The 14,504-nt window shown below is 39.9% G+C and overlaps 2 protein-coding genes across 2 annotated transcripts; both read right to left on the reverse strand.

The window, feature by feature from the left end:
- Nucleotides 1–1,286: 1,286 nt before the first annotated feature.
- ypel3 (yippee-like 3) lies at nucleotides 1,287–5,517 on the reverse strand. Its single transcript, XM_041062469.1, has 5 exons — nucleotides 5,181–5,517; nucleotides 3,650–3,768; nucleotides 3,363–3,406; nucleotides 2,641–2,749; nucleotides 1,287–2,452 (listed from the first exon to the last, which is right to left on the reverse strand). Exons 2-5 carry the CDS (start codon nucleotides 3,764–3,766, stop codon nucleotides 2,363–2,365), a joined length of 360 nt encoding a protein of 119 aa, XP_040918403.1. The 5' UTR covers nucleotides 3,767–3,768; nucleotides 5,181–5,517; the 3' UTR covers nucleotides 1,287–2,362.
- Nucleotides 5,518–7,148: 1,631 nt separating this feature from the next.
- gdpd3a (glycerophosphodiester phosphodiesterase domain containing 3a) lies at nucleotides 7,149–13,525 on the reverse strand. Its single transcript, XM_041061968.1, has 10 exons — nucleotides 13,136–13,525; nucleotides 12,372–12,414; nucleotides 11,684–11,819; nucleotides 10,970–11,015; nucleotides 10,766–10,884; nucleotides 10,107–10,196; nucleotides 9,756–9,889; nucleotides 9,352–9,411; nucleotides 9,031–9,082; nucleotides 7,149–7,847 (listed from the first exon to the last, which is right to left on the reverse strand). The coding sequence occupies exons 1-10, from the start codon at nucleotides 13,269–13,271 to the stop codon at nucleotides 7,719–7,721; spliced, it is 945 nt and encodes a 314-aa protein (XP_040917902.1). The 5' UTR covers nucleotides 13,272–13,525; the 3' UTR covers nucleotides 7,149–7,718.
- Nucleotides 13,526–14,504: the final 979 nt, after the last annotated feature.

The raw sequence follows: 14,504 nt of genomic DNA on the forward strand, positions 1-14,504 counted from the left end.
GGTCAGAGCTCACTCATGTGACCTGTTCTTGCTTCGAGTACAATCACCATTTCTTTATAGTAAAAGGAGAATGTGTATTAACTTTAGTTTGCTGCCTGTGTTTTGAACATCCAAAGCAAGCTGAATAATTTTAATGGCACAACAGTCAAAATGTCAGTGATGGGATGGATTATAATGTGTTGTTTTTGTCTAATTTTGTTGATCTTCCAAAGTGTTTTTACTTCATCTGCAATATTTTTTTCAGTAAATTTGGTTTCTTAGCAGAGAGAATAGAATTGGAAAAAAGTTGAACAATTTAATTCAAAACAATATGTAGGATAGTCAGCTACATTTCACAATGGAAATAGTTTACCTGTCAGAATAATTTAACAATATTATCAACTTGACATAGTTGAAAAGGCATGCCCCCTGCTGTTGTAAATTTGTACCTGCACTGAGAAGTAATAGCAAAGAATTATGAGTAATCCTAAAGCGCAACAGAGGATTTGCCACCATTTGTCCATAATAGATGAACATTCTACTCTATTGCCCTGTCTGATATGTACTAAACCCTAAAAGGCCATCATTTGTGAAATCTGAATCATCCCCATTTCAATGCTACTGTGCATATAAAATATTACTATATAACTAATGTAAACAAAATGGATTTGGTCTTAAATGGCTGTATATATTGTGTAAATAACATTTTATTACAATTTATTTTCCAAGAGAACATCTTTTGGAGTAAAACTGTCCAATTGTCCACTGTTTGTCTTGTTTGCAGTAACCTAATGTACCAGCAGGGTATCTACAAATAATAAAATAAAGTATATACACATATACATTTTATACTTTACAGTGCTCACACCATATGCTGGCTGACCTGCTGATCAGTCAGAGCACTGTGTTGAATTTCTTCCTCCATGAATGAGAGCTCTGCAAACATGCGTAAGTTGTCTCTCTTTTTTGGTTTGTTTTTTAACCAGATTTTGTTAAAACTGAAACTGAACTTTAGCACAGTTTCTTCTTGCACCATTACGCCATTGCTATCTGCAAATCAGTAAAAAGGGAAGTTGAAATGATGCTGAAAGTCAACTGATGTAGAGGCTTGTTACTTCTCTAATACTGGAGGTCAGACTTTTACATGGTTTCTGTAGTTTGGAGGGAAACTTCTACTCTCAAGCATCTATTCTACTTATTGAATAATTGAGTTGAGTAAATATGAAAAGCAGTGTGTTGTGGGAAATAGGGGGAAGGCTGCATCTACAACAACATGTCACAAACAAAAGAAAATTGAACTGCACATGTTACAGATACTGTATTTTAATGAAAGATCAGGTTAAAATAATACACTTTAATGAAAGAAGCCGACATTAAAAATCACCATAAATATGCTACATAATCCTAATCACACTTTGCTCTAATGGTTGAGTAAATGTATCAGTAAGGGCAGCTCAGTGTTAGGCTATTCACAAACACAAAGGATAGATCTCATCAGCATTAAGTAAAAGTGTGACGATATCCCAACTGTGCAGTGGAAACACAACAAGTGAACCCAAGACTAATGCTTTTCAACACCATCCAGCTTAAGGCATCCCAGCACACACTGCGTAGACACACACACTCACACTCACACACACACACACACACACTAAAACAAATCATACTCATATTCCAGATGTAGGATTTCCTTTAGGAGACTTTTGTGGGCTTTAACATTACTAATTGAACACCCTGATTGCCTTTGGCACAATATGAACAAGTGTTACTGATCTTACTATTAAAAAAACAAAACAAAACATGAATTTCAACAATTAAAAAAAATAACAAAAAACAAAACAAGCCCTCCCACTGTTCTAAGCATTAGAGCAGTGGCCCTTGCATTACTCGCAAATGATACTACTACTTTACACAGTTTGGGCCAGATATTCTAAACTCAAAGGAAATACCCGTCTGATGTGTAAAAAGGTCACATTATTTGACTTGCACTGACTTCGCCCCCACAGAGGGAGACTGTTTAGTGGTCGCTGATAAAGGTTTCATCACTCGAACACGCTTAAAAATCCCACACGCACACGCGCCTGTGTGACTACATCTGCCGGTCTTTCACACACAAACCTTGCACTCATTCGGTCCATGTCCCAGCACAACTAGCAATTAGGATAGCAATATCAACATATGTGTTGTTGTGGTTGCTGGAAAAACATGAAGAACAGAAAAAGATAAGGCATCACATGCTATTCTTGTCAAAGCCATACAAAGTGAAAGTGTGGCACAGTGATGGATCGAATTGCGGGATGAGGAAGCTACACTGGAACCCTTTTAAAGTCGAGGGGATGCAACTTTTTAAAAAAAGTCATGGTGAAAGATGAAGACTTCCCTCTCAGTCCCAGCCGTTGTCCTTTATCATGTGGGACAGCTCAATGATGTACTTCCCCTCCTTGTACTTCTGACTCAGTTCAAAGGCTTGTTCCTGCAGAAGGGAAGGCGTAAAAAAGTCATGATGTTATGGTGTAGCTTTTGAGCCTCCACAGCAATGGGAGAAATGTTGAGCTACAAAGGTTTATCTACAGTGGAGACCACGCTGACCCCTTTCATTAAGCATAAATCTAGTTTAATGGTGAACACGTCAGCATTTTGTGTGCTGGTGTACATGCTTACATATTTCCAGCCCAGTGTGGTGTGACAGTTTTCACAGTAGATGTCGGCCACTGCATGAAGTCCTGTGAGCAGCAGTCTCTCCTCCGCAGGGCCGCAGCCAACGTTCACCCTGTAGCCAAACGTAGTGTTGTCAAACAACAGCACTACATAAATTTGCTTTGAGGAAAAAAAGACTGAAGCTCAACAGTTGTGGGGAGGAGGCAGAAAACCATTCAAGGCTTTGCTTGAACAGATCAAGTTTAAACTGAATAGGTGCTAATGATACTGGATTAATGTTGACCTGAGAGTTTTGATGCCATCGCATCTTATGGTTAGAGCCTGAGTATTACTGACCTACTAACCCAGGAGGAGCGTCACTAACCCAACTACAAGGTCAACTCTGCAGCAAATCAAACTGTTGGCATGCAAACATGTCTGATCCTGCAAATTTGTTGTCAGGGAGATATGGACAATTTCTGAGATAATGCACTGGGGAAACAAAAGAAAATCAAAGATTCAACAACTTCTTTTTGCTTCTAGGGCCCACAAAAAACTGTAATAATGCGGGGTAAGTACAAAGGAAGGAGGAAGTGGTTTTTTAAAACTGCAATGAATATATGTCAAGTGTAATACTGACTAAACTCACTTTTATCTGTTTACATTGTGATTATGGACCTAAAAATCATAATAGCTGAACTGTCAATGTGCCAACGTGTAGTAGTATTTAAAAATGAAATACTCACACAGAGTTGAAGAGGTAAGCTCGGCCCTGACTGCCCTGGAAAGACTGGGAGACATAGCGGAAAAATTAAATTAGAGAAAAAAATGTTACATGTGCCAATTTGACATATGGATAACAAACATGATATGATATTAATTATATTGATATTAATTCCTCCAGATTTGCTAAATATTTCCAAATTGTCTTGTAAGTTTGAGATCTCTGTGTTATGTTTTATGTCAGAGCCATGAGGCAGTGTGTGAGCCAACTGGAAAGATCGTTAACAACAAAGGGTGGCAGCATACTGACCTTAGAGATAAGATCGTCATGGTTGGCCAGATGGGCGCGGCAGTGCACACAGCTGTAACGGCGGTGGCAGGAGTCCAGGTAAGCCTGGAATGTCTTGGCCTTTGTCAGCTTCACCATGTCTGAGGAGGAAGGAACAGGATGGTGGTTTGCTGTTGTACATGGTATAGTAATGCAAACATAGAGGGTGTGACTCCTAAGACCAAGTAGTCAGCCCTACATACAGATCAACCAGGTGCTGGGCAGGTTTCCTTTTTTTGGTGTATTTTGATCAGCATTACCCTTATCAGTGAGGAATTCCAGGACATGAGTCAAACAGGTTTTCCACCAATTTTGAACACATCTGATAATAGTAATATGACACTATGACACTGCCTGACCTGACCAAAGCAATGCTGGAACAGTCAGAGGGTTAACTGGCCAGACAATGTCCAGAAAACTTAAGTCTTAATTTTAACAGTTAATTTAGTGTTTTAGCCCGCTTCATAAATCCGTTTCTGGCTTTGTGATCTGTCATATAATTATAAAGTGAATATCAAGAGAAAGGAAATCCTAAGACAAAACTCTGACGCAGTAGGTCATAATTTAGACTTTCCATCTAGGATCTGCAGAGCTGCAACAATTGGTCAAGAAAATTAATTGGCAACTACTCTGATAATCAATAATTGCTTTGGTCATTTTTTTAAGCAAAAATCTCAAATATTTGTTGGATTTGATGCTTCTCAAATATGAGGATTTGATACTCTTTTTGGTCACATCTAGAAAAGTGTACAGCTTTGGTTTCTAGACCACCAGTCAGACAAAAGACAAAGCAAGAAGTGAAGATGTCACCTTGATCTTGGAAAGGCAAACAACATTAAAAAAGAAATCACCAAATGAATCTATAATGAAAATAATTGTTAGTGACAGCTCTAAAGACATCTAGGTTTCACACCTTTCTATGAGTATTTCTATATATTAGTAATTTCCGTAATCAAATGTTTCCTCTTCCCCTTCTCTTGACAGAAATGGGCTTCCATAAAACCGGACAGATTGCAGTCCTAGTAAACAGCCTGAACGTGTTGCAATCATGCATCTTTGTTAATGTCACTGTGAAGAGACTTAGAATCAAAGTAACGTTTGTAACAAAGCATGTATTGATATAAATTAAGCCAACTAGTTGAGGCTAAAGCTGATCTAATGCAGATGGGTTAGAGCACAGTTTACCGGACAGCTTGTTTCCTGGTTCATAACAGTTTGCACAAACGATTGTCGCTTCATTAGATGCAATCAGTTAACCCAAATTCAAGCCCTGGCAAACGTCTGCTGCCACATTTCTGCTCTGTCCAGCACTGGTGACTGTCTGTCAGTGGTTAAATAATGACACACAAGCCCCCAAACGGCCGGATGCATCTGTCAGCTGCGGGAGAAATTAGCTCTGACCTAGCGTGTGTGTGTTAGCTAGCCTGCTAGCTCCGCGCAGTCAAAACAAACAGCAGCTAACAGCAGCTCAGAGGCGCATTGCAGGATATTCCTCGGTGTCGTTTCGACTCACCTGATACTACCGAGGCTCTTCACAGTCTATGCAGCGGGCCAATGCGACTGACGGATGAAAACCATGCGATTACAGCAGATACGTGGCGGCAGGTGGGCTCGGTCCAACAGTCGACCACGCGCTGACCGCTCGGACAATGAAGACAACGCCGACAGCCTCTGGTTGTTACAGCGTTTGCCCGCGTCTCCTTTTTGAACCTGAACCAGAACCAGCTCTCAGGGCTCCCCTGCGATCTCGTCGTTAAAACAGGAGCAGGAATCCGACAACGCTGGCAGGCTGACAAGGTGAGAGTGCTGCGGCCCCCGGCGGGAGGAAAAATGTGGTTTGTTTATGAAAACACGCAGAGGAGGAAGTCTAAAGGCTGCAAAACAAATCCCCGTCGGCCAATCAGAGCCTCGGAGTGACGTTTAGAATGTGGGTCAACCAATCAGATTCGATCTCACATGAGCCCTTTATGGCTATCGGAGTGAGAGTTGGTGCAGTTCCATGAAGGCTGTTAGTAGGTTATCTTTTTGATTTGGGATGAGAGTGTCTTCTAGACTTGCTGCAAACGACGACTTGCAGACATGGTGGCGTATAAATAAGCACATTTACTCAACTACTGTACTTAAGTACACATTGAGGTACCTGTACTTCACTCGAGCATTGTCTTTTCATGTTACCTTTCCTTCTACTTCACTATATTATCAGAATCAGAATGTGGATATATAGAGAAAGAGATGATGATTTGATGTTTTTGTTTGTCACACGATTGTACTGAATATGTTTGAATTTTGGGCCGTTGGTCAAACAAGACCTTTGGATAATTGTGATGGGTATTTCTCTCTACTTTGTGCAGTTTTCACTCATTTTAATTAAAGGATCTGAATAGTTCACTCCACTGCTTGTGAAATTACTGTGTATTAACGGGTACGTGACAAATATGTGGGAAATGTTTAATATCCTTCCACAGGAAGGATGGGGCGGGGAACTAGTTGTTGTGGTTTCTTGATTTATTTGCATGTCTGACTTGAGGTTGTGGGTTTGCTTCTCTCTCCTGTGTGTGTGTGCGTTGTGATCAGGCCTGTAGCCTGAATATTAGGAAACACAAAGGTCTACAGAACCATTAACACTTTTACTAAGCTCCAAACAACTATTATTCAAACAAACAAACAAGAGTTCACATTTTGTTGATTCATTTAACTGTTCAGTTATATTGTGTGTAAATGGTATCTCCCTACAGTTTTTTCTAAACATTATTTGATAAGTAGGGCTACAACTAATGATTATTTTCATGATCGATTAATCTGTTTTCTCAGTTAATCAATTATTGATTATCTGGTGAATAATACTTTAATATACTTCAGTATACTTCCCCCATCAACCCCTGTGTCCTCAGTGATATCTACAGTATATGTCCCTGGATGTATGATCTCTAGAGCTTTATATTCTCTGCTGGGTCACTTATTCAAACCTTTGCTCTTTGCATCTAATGTATTAAAGGCATTTTAGTTTATTTTTATATTTTGATATATACAGACAACACGTATTAATCAACTTTTCTGCACATAAGCCAGTGTTAGCCAGCTGGCTAATTTTCAACTTCAATCCTTTGGCAAGATGTTTTAAGAACCATCAAAGTGACCTTAGTCTGCACAGATCGACTTTCTTCTATTAACTCAGTCGTCACACTGCAAGGCACAGCCAAACAGGGTCAGAAAAATAGAGCCTTTGTTTCACTAATAGACTGGTATCTACGGACTTTGACCGTGGCCTGGGAAAACAAGGACACAGGTGTGGTTTACTGCACATGGAAACCCTTGGCTTATTTGTGCGTATACAGTATATGTAAGACTGTATTAACCACAGATGCAAAGCCTAAACACTACATTAACAACACTGTACTCATGGATGGATATGCATGGATATATTTTGAGTGCCGATAATTGTTTTTTACTTTATTAAAGAATAAATTATTCTTTACCACAAAAAGAGAATATAACAGCTTAACTCCAATCAAATTGTCCCAGAAAATGCATTTTAATGAAGTCCAGCACTTACTCAAACCAATCAAATAATGTCAGAAAATAACATCAGACACAGTCAAAACAAAAGTCACGTTTCCTCTCTTATCACGAGAAATGGGATGTCAGGTGACATGGCCCAGCTGGTTAAACATTCACTCTCAGCACTGATGGACTTGGTGCAAAGAAAATCAGTGGCTGTTTCTTTAAACACTGGGCTGTGTCTGAAAAACTGTGGGTGGAGGCCACAGTTGGAAATGAACTGATTGCAGATCACACTGTTTATAAGTAATTCTATCAACAGTGATTAACGTTTGAGATTAAAGAGTTCAGTTTTGTTCCCACTGTGTGGTGTTTAATGGCTCAATCAACAGCTCTTTGACTAATCTTGTCATGGGCTAGGAAATGGGTCTCAAACTTCTATGTTTCTAACCCTAACCCTAACCCTCTTTTATAGTCTTTTCTTTTTTTTAAATCCTCATTTATCATAAAAGCTGCTATTTCTGAGTTACATGGGTGGGGGGGCTGCTCACTGTCAATCCTGATTTCTGTGTCTTCTGAGGTAGTTTGACAGAACCGTTGGATAGTCAGACATCACCCCTGTGGCTCCTACGTCAAATGCAGCCTTTATGTCCTCATCTTCATTGCACACAAACAAATGCACCTGCAAGTACAGATATATTAATCAATAGTAATGGTCTGTTTGGGATCCTGGAGACCATCAGCCTTCTTTAACAACTCAAAAACATACTTATCATTTGGATTTCAGTTCAGAGTTTTGTAACAGTTTGTTCATAATAAGGTTTGACCACATAACACATGAAATGCATATATACATTTTTCATTTCCTTATTTTGTCACCATCAACTGAGCAAGCCGAGTGTGTGGCAAACAGACAGGTTAATGCCTCTACACTTTTTCTTAATTTTGTGTTTTAATAAGATCAGAAGAAAAGAAAAATGATATTTTCAGGAAACATGGATTGATTTTATGACAAGTACTTTGGTCCTAAATAAAGCTGATCTCAACAAAACAGAGAACAGTTGAATGAGGATTAAAGTTAAAATCACATAGTGTCCTGTTTGCCTGTCATCTTTGCTGCAATTTTGAGCCACAGTCAAGAAAACTAAACCGGGACAGGAGGAGTTTTCTCATGATGTAGCTGCCAAAACAGAGACATGAACAAGTCAAACCCTGGAGCATCAGGGAGCAGTTGTTTAGACTGCAGTGTAGACAAATGATTAATATAGCACGATGTCATGATATGGATATAGTGCAATGTTGTATGTCATCAATGCACAGTGTATTATAGATGATGTTCTTGCAATATGTCACACACTGCTGAATCATGGGAAACGCGTCACTGTAGCCCAGTTTTTTTGAGTTACCTTGTTTTTCCCAGTTTCTCTTGAAGTGTGGAGTGGAGCCTCTGATTTTATGTGGTTGATGGTGGAAAGAGCTTTTCGTACTCACTACTTCAGAATTACTCACAAGTGCTCAAATGCGGTGAGGCCCTCATCAGCTGACAAAGCTGCGGCATATGACTTCAGTTGTTTTCACGCTCAAACTATTCAGTGACCACTCATGGCCTAACGATGGGGGTGATCTCATCCCAGCGAGCATTACTCACATCAGGACAGAGGTGATGCATCAGAGATACTCCACTGTGGCTGTGTGAGCTTAACTGTTTATCTTAGCTGAAATACTGATTTGATTTCTACATTAAACTGCTACAGTTCTTTGGTTAAATGAAGCCTAACAATTAAAAATGGAGACATTTTGGTTTTAAAGTCTAATTTTCTGCGTTTAGGTATGTACTTTACACATTAATAATGGTGGTTTCATACCTGAATTCCACGGGCTGCAAGGTGTCTAAAAAGACTCTTCCTCATAGTTACTCTGGAATGACAGTATGTACAAAATCTGTGAAACATTCAGTCTGTAAAAAAGCAATACACCACCTTATTTTTTCACCAAGATGCTATAGTTCCTCACTGAAACATTATTCTGATTACAAACATCCCTTCATGGAGGTAATGTTCTTAGTAAAGTTAAGTCAATCATACTTTTAGTTTTCTTTTTTCTTTTTTGTGGAAATGTTTGGCAACGTCTCTCACTTTAGATTTCAAAAACCAAAACAAGTCAGCTGTCAGAAAACCTTCACTCACTTTTCTAACAACGAGATGACCAGCCTGTTCCTCAAGATGGGGTTCTCAGGAATGTACGTCCTTCAGCAGCACAGAGAGAAAGAGAGAGAGAGGGAAACAACACACACATCTTTACTGTAACACATTTATCTTACACCAGAATAGAAAGGAAAAATCTGAGTGGATTAAACCAGATGGATATACAGAATGGCATAAAGCCAGAGAAATGTCTCATAAGGTGATGTGTTGTAAAACACTGGGCATAGATATAACAACTGTGGCTAAGTCCAAGCATGAAGGTTAATGGTCTCCCTCCTTTTTATGAATAAAAATGCCAATTTAATAAATAGCACATTAACAATAAATAGCCTATTGTGTAATGACACACACATGGACTCAACATGCAATGATACACCAGACCACACCTGTTGAAGATGCGTGGCAGGTAGAATTGCAGTAAACTCTCTCCCAGAGGCACAAAGGGCAGCAGGCCGCTGTAGAAGAGAAGCAGAAGCAGCGCACCTCGGTACATAGTGAAACTGTAAGGCATGGAGCCATTCTATGATGAAGCACAGACACAGAGAGAGAGAGAGACGGGCTGGGTGCCAACACTGACACAGAGACAGGTTTTATGTGCTTTATGTGAGGAGTGATGCTGAAACAGAGATGAAAACGAGTAAAGACAGAGCTCATGGTGCACTAAGAGAGACTTCGTTTGCAAAATCGTAGTATAACACTGTACAAGTAACTTTGTCTCCCCCAAGTGGTTTCTGTACCATTTTGCAGCATTCTTGCATTATCCCGGAGTTCACAGAGGCCCAGACAGTGATCTCCTCCCTGTTGTAACGTCTCACCAGGTCAGACACCTACAGGTGGAAACAAAGGGGTCACAGATTAAATATGAGATATGATGAGACATGAGATATGATGAGACAAATTGCGGACGCACTGCTTATCAGACAGGAAAAAAAAACGGACAAATGGTGGCTGCAATTTAAAGCCGATCATCGGGAGTTATCTTGACATTTCACCGGATAGTTGCTAAGCACCACAAAACTCAGAACCACAGCATTTACTAAACACCTCTGTGATACACTAGTCTTGCCCATGTTGCTCTGTTAGGAAAAAAACTTTCCTTCTTTGTTAAATCTCAGCTGATGTTACTCATTTTATAGGGTACTTGTGAATAGATTAGTTTTATTGCTTTTTATCTATTTAATTTCCACAATGCTAAATATTATCGTGATTTTCTTGATTTACAAAATGTACTTTAAAATCAAATGTTGTATCATAGTTTATATGAAAGTGGAGGTTTCTGCAGAGTGATCCATGTGTGAAGACAGCACAGACAAGGGAGATTCTTTCACGTCCTTTGGGTAAGTGCTGAGATTGTGCTGCGGTTGTTTAGATTCTTTTTTTCTTTAGTGTACTGTACCTTTTCTATCAGCTGGTGGTTGTTCTCCTTGATCTCAATGCTGACAGGCATTTCAGGGAACTTCCTGAACACATCCTCCAGCAGAGCAAACTTCCTGTCTGCACCGCTGCTGTAGCGACCTGGAGCATGGGAGCGGACAGACTTCTTCACAAAACAGCTTTTTTTTAATGGCTGAGAATTTAGAGAATGAGAGGAGGAACTCACCTGCATAAAATGTCACCTCCATTCTCTCCTTATACAAAGGCAAATCCTAAAAGAGTTCAAAAACGGACATATAGAGACATAAAACTGTTAGATTATTGTGATACTGATTGTGGTTACCATGAAAAGTTTTAACGCCCATCTTGGGAAATTCTTGGTACGATCGTCTGCTGCAGCTGCATTGCTGCAACTCAAACATTCATTTGAAGGTAACACAAACCTTGAGCGAACACTTTCTCAGAAACCAGCTGTGTCTCTGAGGAAAAACTTATGCAAATTACTGTGAATATAAAACATTTAAACATGTCTCTCCTCTGCACACACTGAGGTAAAAGACACAGCTCCAGTTTTTATCTAGTGCAGGTACCAGCTAACTTAAAAATCCTGCTGCACAATTTGTACCTCCAAGGCATCACAGGTGAGTTTAAAGTGGATATTTGGGTTTGCATGCAGCTATTTTGCATGTTGCAATCAAACTGAAGCAGCTGTCTACACTGGCATGTACGGGGGTGTGTAACATGTAAATGTAACAACTGTGTTTGAGCACAAGATGAGAAACTAATCATGTTTTGAGTAACAATCGCCCTCCATGCCAATATAGTGGGCTAAAACAGTAACCCAGAAAGGAAACATCTAGAAACACTGTTTGGCTCGTGGCGGGCCAAAGCTGAGTGACCTTTGTCCTGAACAACAGCCCTGTGAGATCTGTCCTCCCACCTGTAGATTGAGTGAGGAGATGGTGACGTCGTGTCCGGTCTGCCTCAGCAGATTCTCATCATGTGACACCACCAAATATCCGTCATGTGTCAAGTGACAGTCCAGCTCCAGCATCTCAGTGCCCTGCTCCACCGCACTGGAGACGGAAGTAGACAGAGAAAAAGCATTAAAAAAAAGAGAGAATATTACCCATAAACTGAGAGAACTTCTGCAGAACCACACTTTTAAATGAGAAACAACATTTACCAAGCTCTTAAAATGCTGTACAACAAAGGATTGCACACGATGCTGCAGGAGACAAATGAAGCACAGACCTCTTTGTAGAGTACATCATTAAATGATGTCCAGATAGCCCTGACACCTGGTGACACCGATCTCTTTAAAACTTGGATTTACATGATGGAAGTTTCTAATGTGACTTGTTTGATGAGACAGTTAACAAGAAGACATAGTTCAGATTCCCAGAAGATGCTTAAAAATCCCTTCTGTGTATGAACACAGAAAATCCCTAAATTGATCATTCGTTTATCACATGTAAGACAGTTTACTAGGATGGAAACTCACTTAATGTCAACCTCATCAGAAAGAAAAGGTCAAATCACAGGAAACTGGACTGTGCTCGGATTCTCTGAAATGCCTGTTTTCTTGTAACAAGAGCAGCAGCTCACCTCTGGAGTTTGATACTCACTGTGTGAACGCCTCCATGGTGCTTTCGATCCTCTCCCCACATCCTGAAAACAAACAGAGGCGTCAGGGTTGATGGTGGCGGCAGAGGAGCCCCAGTGATTCAGTCAGGGAACCTCACAAATACAGAAACCATTTCATTTTTCTTTGCTCAGTATTCAAATTGTTCTCATAATATAAAAAATTCCCAAACAGTTGCAGATATATATGGAAGTAGAACAACACTGAAATAATCCTGCTCTTCACTCCAACACATTAAGTTGTTATGAATCTGATATTTGTATTATCTTTTTAACATGTTCCTTGTATTTATTGACTTTTTACATCTTCACTTTTTTTTTCCTGCAGGTTAAAAAAACTAAATTTCATGAAAAAATCTGCAAAATAAAATTAGACTGTTTAAAGTTAAGTGAAGAATATTGTGGAGAACTATTTTTCAGCTTCATCTCTAAATCTGTGATTTCATGCAACCATCAGAAACATTATATAAGAAAGCTTTTGCCTTGATTCTTTAACCCACAGGGCAACAGTGTGCAACTGGTGAAAGAAATAAGCCTTTAAAATGTGGAACATATGTGCAAAAATGCTTAAATAGTAAACATTCTTTCATCTAACTCTTTACTTAGTTCCCAGTCAGTCAATAAGCCTTTCGTAACACCCTCTATATTGACGAACACCCAGCTGTTCTACACAAGTCATGATCAGGTTTTGAATCACGCAGCTTGATTATGGATCCCTCCTACTCCTACTTGCCAGCTTCCTCCTTACCTCCTCTGTGTGAGATGTGTGTGGAGTAAAAAGCTGTGCGTTTCCTCCTGTGGAGAATGTGTGGGTTCTTCAGCAGGTACAGCGAGGTGAAAGTGTATCCTCCCAACACTGGGAGGACGACATACAAAAAACTCATCCTTCCCTAAAAACGTGTCCAAGGAGTCCCTGATAAAAACCTCTGCAAGCTCTCACCTGGTATATGTTGGACAGAATCACCAGCAAAAACTGTGATCAAACTAAACTGGGAGGCAAGTGTGTCCAAGCCTTTAGTGGTGATCTCCAACAACCCTCTTTGTGCTTCCAGTGTCAAAGGTAGAAATCCAAAAGCTTGACTGAAGACGCCTTCCTCCCTGTCTTGTTTGGAAGATGAGAAAAAACTGGACAAACTGGTAAGACCGAAGATACATGTCCCACAAATGTTTCATTACGCAGGAATAGAGTGAGTCTCCCTCTTACGCATTCTTAGAAAAAGCACCTGAAACTTCCAGGAGCTGTAAAAACTTAGTTAATGAAGCACCAGCTCGTAAACCCAGTGCTCACCTCACCGCCCGGTGTCCAACAGGCCTCTCCCCTGCCTGTGGCAGTACTGTTTCACTCTCTTTGAACTGCTTTTGTTTAGCAGGAATCAGTGACTGTGTGTGTGTCATACCTGGACACTGCATTTTATTCTTTTTCATTGTTGGGAGCATTGCATTTATTTATTTTTTTTATTACATTTAGTTTTTGGCATCTACTGTTCTTTCCAGATTTAAGCATTGATTTAAAAAAAAAAAAAAAAAAAAACTAAAGGCACCACTGGAGTTGCAGCAGGTTTTTGGTCTGGGTATATTTGACAAAGGGGATGTGGCAATGTGGCAGATATGTAAACGTAACTCGGACTATGAACTAAAACTATGAAAATGGCTACATGTCTGGAGGCACGCACGCTCGCTATACATACAGCACAAAGTCAGTACTGTATTGTTCAGCTTCAACAACAAAGCTGGAATGTGACAAACAATGGCGCAACAAGCCGAGCCCACTCTCAAATGTTACAACAAGCCTGGTTTCTACCACCATACAGAAATCTATTCACTGCTGTGCACTGAGACCCTCTAGCATTTTCTCGCTCATGCAGGTTTGACCTTTTGATGTATAAAGGACGTGTATATAGTAGTCGTTCTGAAAAACAGATCATGTCAGATGCTTTTATGTTTTCAGATAGATTTTAAATCCAAAGGCAAACACTGATGCTGTCATTCTAGTCACAACCGCACTCTCTGGGAATGTCAGGGATGGAGGGCGAAGCCATGCTGAGACATGTTATGGAGAAAGACAGGAAGACTTTAAAGGGGGAAAAGAAAGTTAACTTTCATGGTGAAAAGAAACT

This window comes from Toxotes jaculatrix, chromosome 18, assembly GCF_017976425.1.
Source record: "Toxotes jaculatrix isolate fToxJac2 chromosome 18, fToxJac2.pri, whole genome shotgun sequence".
NCBI classification, from domain to species: Eukaryota; Metazoa; Chordata; class Actinopteri; family Toxotidae; genus Toxotes; species Toxotes jaculatrix.